The 12,153-nt window shown below is 43.3% G+C and overlaps 1 protein-coding gene across 1 annotated transcript in view; it reads left to right on the top strand.

The window, feature by feature from the left end:
• Nucleotides 1-342: 342 nt before the first annotated feature.
• LOC306917643 (protein NLRC3-like) overlaps nt 343-12,153 on the top strand; it is a gene marked incomplete at both ends in the record, with an annotated part of 19,264 nt that continues 7,453 nt past the window's right edge. Inside the window, 6 exons of the mRNA XM_079495939.1 lie at nt 343-444; nt 1,804-1,843; nt 6,850-8,626; nt 8,749-8,919; nt 11,181-11,330; nt 11,809-11,852. Of these exons, the coding sequence (XP_079352065.1) occupies nt 343-444; nt 1,804-1,843; nt 6,850-8,626; nt 8,749-8,919; nt 11,181-11,330; nt 11,809-11,852 (2,284 nt within the window). The remainder of the gene's footprint in view (nt 445-1,803; nt 1,844-6,849; nt 8,627-8,748; nt 8,920-11,180; nt 11,331-11,808; nt 11,853-12,153) is intronic.

Genomic DNA, 12,153 nt, shown 5'->3' with positions numbered 1-12,153 from the left:
TTTGTGGAAACTACAGAGGAATAAAGCTGATGAGCCATACAATGAAGTCATGGGAAAGAGTAGTGGAAGCTAGACTAAGGGAAGAGCATTTCTGAGCAGCAGTATGCTTTCATGCCAAGGAAGAGTACTGCAATATTTGCTTTGAGGATGTTGACAGAGAAGTTCAGAGACGGTCAGAGGGAGCTGCATTGTGTCTTTGTAGATCTGGAGAAAGCACATTATAGTGCAGACTGCAGAGAGAGGAACTGTGGTATTCTATGAGGAGGTCTGGAGTGACAGAGAAGTATGTTAGAATGGTGCAGGACATGTACAGTATGGAGTAAGACAGTGGTGACGTGTGCTATGGGTGTGACAGAGGAGCTCAAGGTGGAAGTGGGTCTGCATCACGGATCAGCACTGAGCCCCTTCTTGTTCGCCATGGGGATGGACAGGCTGACAGATGAGGTTAGACAGGAATCCCCATAGACCGTGATGTTTGCAGATGACATTGTGACCTGTAGTGAGAGCAGTGAGTAGGTAGAGTAAGGGAGTAGACGGGAAGAAGGTGGAGGACTTTTAGTACTTAGGGTCAACATTTCAGAGCAACTGAGAGTGCGGAAAAGAAACAAATGTAAGCAGGTTGGAATGGGTGGAGAAAAGTGTCAGGTGTGATGTGTGATAGGACTGTATCAGCAAAGAAAAGACAGGAAACAGAGCTGGAGGTAGCAGATACTAAAATGTTGAGGTTCTCTCTATGAGTAATAGTAGAGTCACAAACTAAGGTTCTGTGACCATCCTCTGGGAACAATGTTTTGATGATTGATTTGATCTCTGTGGACCCTTTATAAAAGATTTTGCCCCCAGGTCCCTCGCAAAAATCCTGGCATTTTTGCATTTTTTTGCTAGAGGGCCACATTAAAAATGTCGCCCGGCTTTTTCATACAAGTCAACCATGAGGATTCCACATCAGACACCATTTTAATCATAAGACCTTGTTTTGGACCCCGAAATTCAAGATGGCAGCCATCCAGCAGAGTGAAAACTGAATAGGAGAGTCATTTATTTGGGGTTTGTACATTTTACAGACACAAAACATGTGTCAGAGCATTCTGTGTCACTGGTTTCTGAATCATCAGATTTAGATGACTCCAGCCTCCTCCTCTGTGCATCATCCTCCTCATCCTCCTCGTCCTCTTCAACTGGCCCTGGTGCAGGTATCACAAAATGCATTCCATTTGCCTTTTTACTGGGAGATCATCTTGTGTACATCACTCTGCTCAAGGCAGAGGACGAAGACAAGTACCATGACATCGTGCCCTTTCTTGGTCCTTTCCATACACATGCAGTGTGTGATGATGAGTGCCATCAACAAGCGCTACAAGGGGAGTGAGCTAGGAGATATACTTGTCGCGGGAGGAGTCATTGCTGAGGGATGTGTTGATTGTGCGCTGAAAGACTGATCTTTGAGGCAATTATAAGTCAGCTGGCCAATGATATCCAACAGAGGAGACGAGAGAATCTTGATATTTCTCTCCCATAGTTGCTGTTCATGCAGCACTGGAGGATGATGCTGATCTCAAGAATCTCATCAGCAACCTTTTCTCCCAATTCAGTGGCAAGGCAGACTACTGGAGGGACTTCCTGTCCATGACAGATGCGCTAATGCAGAATGTGCATGCATCCCATATCTGCAACTGGGAAGAGTATATGTCTGCTCTCTGCGTGTTATATGCTGCCGTGGATGGTAGCATACGACAACAATAAGTATGGAAGGTGGCTGCCTGACTTCTGGGCGATGCTGACAGCTCTCCTTGCTGGTTGCAGGTTGCCTTCCTTCGTACTAACTTCACTCAGTCCATCACAGGTAACCACTATTCTAACATGGCCTGGACATGTGCATTGAATGTACATGAACAAGGGCAGCAAAATTAAGTCATGCTGGCTTCATCCTCCAAAATGAAAATCAGCTGCTGGTGCACTCCAGAAATGTTAACAATGTGGCCCGCATAAGAGCGGCTCACAACACTCTTGCCACCCGAAAAGTTGAACATCTTCTTGCAGGACCGGGTGTTTAGTGAGAATAAGTTTGAGCAAACATTTGACATTTTCCAAGCATGCATGCGTAGAGATGCCCGGCGAGGAACTGAAGGCAAGAGCTGCTGAAATGGAAAGAAGTACTCTCAAAGCAGTGATCAACCTGGTTAAGACCGTCAACTTGCCAAGCCCCCCCGAGTTGCTGGAACATGTTGTTGAGGAATGTGTGGCCTTATTCAACCCAAATGGCACATACAGGAAGACAAAGAAGAGCAAGCTCATCCAGAAGCTCTCTCTCCAAATTATATATATCAAAGAACCCTATGTCACTCTCATCGACATGGGCATGATTTGGAGGATGGAAACTCCATCAGCGGAAGATCGGCAGACACAAGAAGGCAGCCCATGTCCACAAGCTGTCATCCATCATCCTTGCCTGCCTTTGTGATGCTCACCGTATCATCTTTGTGAATGACCCTATACGATGCAGCATACTCAAAGATGATGGGCGAGATGAAGGCACATGTACCCAACACGTATATGACATTGAATCACCCCTTCCCCTCTGCCAAGGCATTCAAAACACTACTGTGTAGTGTGGAGCAGTTGCTAAAAATAATAATAATATGCAGCTACTGTACCTCACAGACCTGGCACAGAATGTGAATCCAGAGATTGTCTACTCTGTTGGCCCACATTGCATCAACTTGTCAACACAACAACCGATGGAAGACTGCAGCATTGAGCAGTCTGAAGCTGACACCATCCTCTTCACTGTTTATGCAGGTCTGCGGCAGTCAGGCTATAGTGGCCCTATTGCTATTGATACAGCTAATACCAATGTCTATGTTGCAGCATTGGTCATCTCATGGCAGCTCCCTGGCATGCATCAAGAGAAACAAAGAGACAGTCCTCTGTTGTGGCCTGCTGACAAAAGAGATGGCAGACTGCATTGTGCAGCTACACTGTTTTACAGGCTGTGATGCCAACTCAGGTTTTACTGTAGCCTTGACCTTGAGAAGGAGGTAGAACAAGAGCTCTTTGCATTCATGATACAGGTCATCTAGACAAGAAGAGTAGCACCATGGCTGAAGCCTGTGCTGCCAAGTGGAAGACAATGAAGACAAAATAATGTATCCGTCTCCCTTCAGATGCAGATGCCTGTGCCAACTACTTGTCATATCTAGTGCTCCACCCCACACTGAAGCACCACCCCTCGCCCCTCGGACATGGTTGGGAGTTGGTGGGTGGTCGCTGTCGTCCTTCTCTCCCAACACACCTACCTGCACCAGGGCCAGTTGAAGAGGACGAATAAGTTGAGAGTGAGGAGGATGAGGAGGAGAATGATGATGCTGCATAGAGGAGGAGGGTGGAGTCATCTGAATCTGCTGATTCAGAAACCAGTGAATTACAAACCCCAAATAAATTACTTTCATATTCAAAAGTTTTCACTGTTGGATGGCGGCCATCTTGAAGTTCAGGGCCAAAACGAGGTTTTATGATTAAAGTCTTAAAGATTTGGAATCCTCATGGTTGACTTGTATGAAAAAGTGTCTTCATACATGATTCTAGGTCATCTGGATCAAAAGTTCATGTTTGGCTATGGCGCTGGGCGCCATTTTGAATTTGGCCCTCTTTTTGCGAGGGACCTGGGGGTAAATCTTTTATAAAGGGTCCACAGAGGTCATCAATCATCACAACATTGTTCCCAGAGGATGGTCACAGAACATTAGTTTGTGACTCTACTATAATAAGGATGGATAGGATCAGAGGAGAGATAGTGAGTATATTGGTAGAAGGATATATGTTGAGGTTGGAACTGCCAGGCAGGAGTCCTAGAGGAAGACCAAAGAGACAATTTATGGATGTAGTGAAAGAGGGCATGAAGTTAGTTGGTGTGAGAGAAGAGGAGGCAGAGGACGGGGTGAGATGGAGGCAGATGATTCGCTGTGGCGACCCCTGAAGGGAAAAGCCCAAAGGAAAAGAAGAATGCCCAGATCAATTAGATTGTGTGTAGAGAGTTTCACACACATTGCTAAAAAATCCTTGGCAGAAAATCAGGTTTAAGCTTTTTTCCAAACCGACTGCACAGTTAATCCAGAACTACAATTTTTGGTGGAAGAAGAAGAAGAAGAAGAAGACAATGAGGGACCATAAGCCGTTCTGCCCCTTAACACAATCAGCCGGGATTTCTTTCAAAATAGCAGCTCGGGGTGCCGCGCAGATATGGGCCAACCCCCCACAAAAAATATATATATATCAGAATATTTTTCTCTCGTTTGATATCAATGAAAATGCGCTAGGACGTGTGTACACAACCTACGGTCTTAAACTCTAAATGGGTTAATACATGTAAACATAAAATGCCTCAATACAGCATGAAAGGTGTGTACATTACTTCACTTGCACTAGTCCTTATTTTAGAAATATTTGAAAAGCCACTTTTTCATTAACCACATGAACCAGCTAAAATTACTTTTACAAGCTCACAATACATTATGTCACAATGCCTTGTAACTTGCAAGCTTTTTCATTGGCTAGTTTCAGAAAAGAGATTTGTTGTAGAGGGAAAAGGGGAGGGGAACAGGTGTGACAGGTAGTGTTATGTGGCCCTATATTACACCTGACACAAATATGGTCAATAATGAATCTGTTCTCAAGTGAAAGAATGGTACAACATGTTACCACAGTTAAATGGCTACAACAGCAGACAAACAATTGCACTTTTAACTTCAGATTTAACGAGTCCTGTCATTGGAGGACACTTCATTATTTCTTTCCCATGTCCGTATATATACGGACCCCGACGCTAGGGGGCGTCATATCCCAGGTCTGTATATATATACGGACCCCAACGCTAGGGGACGTCATATCCCAGGTCTGTATATATATACGGACCCCGGCGCTAGGGGGCGTCATATCCCAGGTCCGTATATATATACGGACCCCGACGCTAGGGGACGTCATATCCCAGGTCTGTATATATATACGGACCCCGACGCTAGGGGACGTCATATCCCAGGTCCGTATATATATACGGACCCCGACGCTAGGGGACGTCATATCCCAGGTCTGTATATATATACGGACCCCGACGCTAGGGGACGTCATATCCCAGGTCTGTATATATATACGGACCCCGACGCTAGGGGACGTCATATCCCAGGTCTGTATATATATACGGACCCCGACGCTAGGGGACGTCATATCCCAGGTCTGTATATATATATACGGACCCCGTCGATAGGGGACATCATATCCCAGGTCTGTATATATATACGGACCCCAATGTCCCACGGCAGCTTTTAACATTGATCCGGTTGCTATGGCAACGCCCCACCGCTCCAGCTATGGGATTGAAAATATAATCAACCGTGTAAAGCAGTTGAAAGGATGATTTTCAAATGTCCATAAATCGGAATCCAGGAGAGCTGTACTTATTGAGTGAGAACAGTATCAAAAGTGTCACGGTAAATCTTACATATTTGTAACTCACAAGTTCAGATTTGCAACTCACGTGAGTGAACTCACAGGTTCACAGTTGTGTCATTGGAGGACACTTAATGCCCTGCAATCTAATGGACCAGCCATAGGGCGTTAGAGCTATGGACCAGCGTGCCCCCCGCCATAGGGCGTTAGGGCTATGGACCAGCGTGCCCCCCGCCATAGGGCGTTAGGGCTATGGACCAGCATGCCCCCCACCATAGGGCGTAGGGCTATGGACCAGCGTGCCCCCCGCCATAGGGCGTTAGGGCTATGGACCAGCGTGCCCCCCGCCATAGGGCGTTAGGGCTATGGACCAGCATGCCCCCCGGGCATTAGAGCTATGGAACAGCGTGCCCCCCACCATAGGGCATTAGAGCTATGGACCAGCGTGCCCCCAGGGCATTAGAGCCATAGGATTGGCTGAAGGCGGACCGATCTGATTGGCCGAGGAATCTGTCAATCAGAATGATTGACAGATTCCCTCAGCCAATGATGACGTTCGTTAACGCCCAATGTCAGAAGAGTCTCAATAGTAGAGCAGCAGAGTTTTAGCACAGTCTCAAAGGTCTCACAGATTTGTAACTCACAAGTTCAGATTTGCAACTCACAGGTTCACATTTGTGTTTTGTATCCACAAATTCAGATTTGTGTTTTGTGTTTTGTATCCGTGTTTCGCATCTGTGTTTTGTATTTGTGTTTTGTATTTGTGTTTTGTATCTGTAATTTGCATCTGTGTTTTGTATCTGTGTTTCACAACTGTGTTTTGTATTTGTGTTTCAAACACAGATGCGAAACACGGATACAAAACACAGATGCAAATTACAGATACAAAACACAAATACAAAACACAAATACAAAACACAGATGCGAAACACGGATACAAAACACAGATGCGAAATACAGATACAAAACACAAATCTGAACTTGTGGATACAAAACACAAATGTGAACCTGTGAGTTCACTCACGTGAGTTGCAAATCTGAACTTGTGAGTTACAAATATGTAAGATTTACCGTGACACTTTTGATACTGTTCTCACTCCATATATGTACTTGGTGGATCTTCTGCCATCCAAATTTCGGATTAAATTTTTGCCTTTTTACCGCGACGCTCCCGCCATGTAAAAGCTTCTAACGAAAGGTAAACAGTGAGTGCTTGTGCTAATGATATTCGAGTGTGTGTAGCGAGTGTGTGTGTGGGGGGTGGCGGGGTGGGCAAACTCCGACTTTTAAAGTGAACGCGTATGGTGGCACCTGGAACTGGGATTTATGCTAACAGCTAGCCGCAATAAATGAGTTAATGATGCTGTCTGTTTTATCTTTTATTTTTTTATTTTCTTTGTCATTTAGAAACTCAACAACTCAAGTCTTATCTTAAGGAGGAGTTGAAGTGTTTGGAAGAGTGGACAGACATCGGTCAAACTCCAAACAAGCCTCTTAATCAGGTCTTAAGAGAGGTCTACATCACAAAGGTAGACAGTGGAAAGGCCAGTAATGAACATGAGGTCAGTCAGATTGAAACAGCGTTTAGGGAAGCATTCAGACCAGAAGCACGAATCCCATTTGAAGACATTCTTGAAGCTTTACCGGGAGAAGATCCAATCAGAACAGTGATGATGAAGGGAGTGGCTGGCACTGGTAAAACAGTCTCAGCTCAGAAGTATGCTCTGGACTGGGCAGAAGATAAAACCAACCAGAATATCGACTTTGTGTTTCCATTCACTTTCCGATGCTTGAATTTGGTGAAGGACGAAAACTACAGTTTGATGGAACTTCTTCAACATTTTTTTTGTGAAATCAACACAGCAAGAATCTGCAACAAAGAGACCCAAACTGTGTTCATCTTTGATGGTCTAGATGAGTGTAGGTTTCCGTTACATTTCTTGAAGAATGCCATTTTGAAAAGTGTCACAAAGCGAACCTCATTGGATGTCCTACTGACAAACCTCATCAATGGGAACCTGCTTCCCTCTGCCCGCATCTGGATAACCACGCGACCTGCAGCCGCCAATCTGATCCCTAATAAGTATGTTCACAGGATGACAGAGCTGACAGGATTCACTGACCCCCAGAAGGAAGAGTACTTCCAAAAGAGATTTATTGATGATGAGCACAAGGCCAGAACAATCTCCTCACACATCAAACAATCACAAAGCCTCCACATCATGTGTTACCTTCCAGTCTTCTGTTGGATCGCTGCTACAGTTCTTGAACATATCTTGAGAATGGGCAAGACTTTTGCACTGCCGAAGACCATGACTGTGATGTACATCCACTTTGTAGTGGTTCAATTCATACATCAGAATGTCAAGATGGACGGAGATGAGAGAAATTCAGACTTGAATCCAGAGAATATTCAGGTTATTCTGTCTCTGGGGAAACTGGCTTTTGAACAGCTGAAAAAAGGCAAGTTCATCTTCTATGAATCCGACCTGAAAGAGTGTGGCATTAATATGAGAGCCGCCTCAGTGTACTCAGGTCTGTTCACACAGATGTTTAAAGTGGTGTCTGGGTTGCACAAAGTCAAGGTGTTCAGCTTTGTTCATCTGAGTGTTCAGGAGTTTCTGGCAGCTCTTTATGTCTTTCTCTCATTCAAGAATGATGGTCTCAACCTAATGTCACAACCAAAAACCTCCACATGTTCTAAGCTATTTGGAACCAAATCTAAGAAGAACCTCTACCAGAGTGCAGTAGATGAGGCCTTAAAGAGTCCAAATGGACATCTGGACTTGTTCCTACGTTTCCTGCTGGGCCTCTCATTGGAAACCAATCAAACCCTCTTAAACATTCTGTTCAAAGAGCCAGAAAATAGTTCACATACCAGCCATGAAACAGTCAAGTACATAAAGACCAAGATCAGGAAGAATATCTCTCAAGAGAGAAAAATCAATCTGCTCCACTGTCTGAATGAGCTGAATGATCATTCTCTAGAGGAAGAAATCCAACAGTACCTGACCACGGGAAGTCTTTCTGCAAACAAACTATCTCCTGCTCAGTGGTCAGCTTTGGCCTTCATGTTGCTGTCATCAGGAAAGGAGCTGGACGTGTTTGACCTGAAGAAATACGGTGCTTCAGAAGAGGCTCTTCTAAGACTGCTGCCAGTGGTCAAAGCCTCCAAAAGAGTTCTGTAGGTGAACTAACAACAATATATATATATATATATATATATATATATAATCTTTCTTAAATTATTTTATACGAAATTAAATAAAAATAAAATCTAATTTTAGCACTATTTGTTTTCTTTAGGCTGAGTGGCTGCAACCTCTCCGAGAGATGCTGTGAGGATTTATCGTCGGTTCTCACCTCCAGCTCTAGTCTTCTAGAATTGGACTTGAGTAATAACGATTTGCAGGATTTAGGAATAAAGAAGCTTTGTGTTGGACTGGCGAGTCCAAACTGTACACTGGAGACACTCAGGTTAGTATTCCTTAACCTTTTATGTAAATTACATGTATCCATAATTCCCTAATAGGCATATTTTGATTACTTCCTGTCAAATGCAAACGTACTTCCTTGTACTTGATATATATCATTCTTGAATTCATTCACCTGTGTGATTCTCATAGCTGCATGTTCCTCCAACCACACCTAATTTGAATTACAGAGCTACTCCTTTTAGTTAGAGAAAAGTAGTGAAATGTGTGGCAAATCTGCACAAAAATGCTTACCACTAGCTTTCTTCACAAATGTGTTCATAAAGGTGTCTACTATAAGGTTGACTATAACCTATACATTTATTCCAACGCAACTCCCTTGGGAAACTTTGTGACAGCTGCAGAAAGTTGGGGTACCATTAACAACCAATATAAGGCAAAATTCCCAAAATGTCATTATGCTTTAAGTAGCATGTGACAATGCTTGACAGCATGTTCAAACTAGGGGGTTTTCATGATGTTGAATCATTCCAACCATTAGTTTTGCACGAAAACACTCCTAAATTCGGCCATAGCCACTTGCCCAAATGTGCCGCTGACCTCATCACATTTGTGATGTTTTCTGTGCAAAACTAATGCTTGCAATGGATTCAGAATCATGAAAACCTGTCACATGCTACTTAAAGTATAATGAAATTAGGAAATGGTTGCCTTATATTGGTTGTTAATGGTACCCCAACTGTCAGCAGCCGTCACAAAGTTTCCAAAGGGAGTTGGATTGGAACAAATGTATATGTGATTGTAGACACCTTTATGAACACAAATGTGAAGAAAGCTAGTGGTAAGCAGATTTGCCACACATTTAGCTAATTTTCCCTTATTATTTGTATATGATAACATGTTAGGTTAGAAATAAGCAATGCAGTGACACAAACATGTTTCAAAAAGTCCCAAGGTCGAATTAACCCGGAAGCCAACTTTTTGGATGTGTAGAACAAAGAACATGAATTAATCTTAAAATCTATATGTTGTTGATGATGTGGGGGATATCATAGCCTACTATAGCAGCCTATAGGGCATAGCAGTGGGTGTTCTGGTTCCACATTCATTTTTCCCATAGAGATTTACAAAAACAATATTTATATCAATTATTTTAAGCCTATAATCAAGCCACCCAGAATCCTGGCGAGTCATGCCCATAAAACCATTGATTCTGTAAAAAAAAAAGAAGCTAAACAATGGGTATTAATTAAATGTAGTACAACATATAATTAAATATTCAATGTTTTTTTTTGTCTCATGCTTATTGCATGAGAGTTGACAGCTCTGTCTCAACATTTAAAAACATAACCATACTGTATCTTCACCTGCTGTGAATTAATGTATCCCCTAGACAGATTCAGGGGTTATGCAGGGGTTTTCCTCCTGTCCCGTCCCGCCACAGGAGCCAGCCCGCACCAACCTGCCCCGCAAAAATATATTAATCAATGACCCGCCCGCCCCGCGGCCTGCAAAAACAAAAAGTAGCCTAACGACTGGCTTTTCAACACCCAGCAAGTTCAGTCCATTCAATTTCAATTGCTTTCGAGAGAGAGAGAGAGAGAGAGGGGAGGGGGCAAGGACGTGCAGAGGGAATTTGTAGTGCAGGATCTGGAATTTGAAAAGGCACCTTTATTTTTCATTTTCATTTCTACCCAGATTTAGAGGAATATCTAATTTGAAACACTAGGAAATGACCCAACCAGTCTGCCCTGCAGCCCAAATTACTGGTTATCAAAGTAAAATGAGCATTTGCATGCTTTACTGTTATTAATATTAGCCTAAGTATGGCATAATCACATTTGCTTGATTGCCTAGGGTAGAGAGAGAGAGAGAGAGAGAGAGAGAGGTCATGGTCCCTCGTTCCTGCGTGAGTCGTAACAAATTATTTGAATGAACATATAAAACTTATACACATACGTGACATGACATACTGTCTCGACATGCCCTGCCCACCACGCGATAATTGTGCTGAAAACCTGCGGGACAATCACTAATATATATATATATATATATATATATAAGCGGTCGTCAGTCTTGAGACGTGCACTTGCATTAGATCAGGTGGTGCTGAGGGAGCAGTGCTTTGTGTGGCTGTGCAGTCCAATTTGTGAGTGACAGTCTCTCTGGCAGCGAGTGCACTTGAATGCGTCGCCTGCTGACGCTGATTGAGGTGCTTTCCTCATTATGTTAAAATGACTGAAGATGAAATATCCCTTTAATCCTGGGCCCCTGTGTGTGTGCCGTGCATGTGTGCGCGTGTAGGTTGTCAGGCTGCATGGTCTCAAAGGAAGGTTGTTCTTATCTGGTCTCAGCTCTGAGATCCAACTCCCACCTAAAAGTGTTGGACTTGAGCTACAATCACCCAGGAGACCAAGAGACGCTGCCCTCTGCTGGACAACTGAAGACTCTCAGGTATGGACAGACTTGATGCCAGTCAGTGTAAATGTGCCTAGTTGTTGTTTAAGCCATTTAGACCTGACACTAGATTCTAGTTTTCATAGTATTCAGAAAACCCTGTTTCTATGTCAGTGGTTCTCAAACTATTTCATGTCAAGGACCCCAAAAATGTTATGTATTTGGCCGCCGACCCCCATCTGAAAATATGTTGTTCCAGGGGACGCCCCCAGAAGCAAAGATTTGAACTTTCGTTCTGAAACAATATAGGCTATATTCCAAATTTGCACCACATTTTCACAATTTTCAAAAATAGCAGATCTACAAGCTCGTAGCGCGGCACTCGTTGTCTGCTATTTTTCAACAGCTAATGTATAACATAATGCTTAAAACACCAAAAGGGTGCTGTATAGTAGCATTTAATGTTTAATGACATAATGCATTATCTATCATTATTGTTTCTATTATCTTATCTTTGTCTCTCCTTCACCCACAGTGACCACAGTGGAGAGTGCAGGCTGAGACCAGGTGTGAGGAAGTGTAAGTGTTTATTCTGTTCTATTCATTAAATCAAAGAAGCACAACATCCTGCTATGTATGAACAGCTCATATACAGCATGTCACTTTCACTTAACATAACTGTAATGTGTTTATATTAACCAAAACATGCATTATATTTCCTGGGGTTTATTACTAAACACAATGTAGATTTGGGTGAACTCTGCCTACCTATGGTGTCCACATATAGGATTCTAGAAATATACACTACCTACTGTGCGTCTCAAAGCTTTCAGCACTTCCTCTCTGAATGTAAACTCTCTGGCCTGTAAGAGCACACCAA

Source organism: Electrona antarctica (genome assembly GCF_951216825.1).
Source record: "Electrona antarctica genome assembly, chromosome: 24".
NCBI classification, from domain to species: Eukaryota; Metazoa; Chordata; class Actinopteri; order Myctophiformes; family Myctophidae; genus Electrona; species Electrona antarctica.
This window is presented reverse-complemented; position numbering and strand designations above follow the sequence as displayed.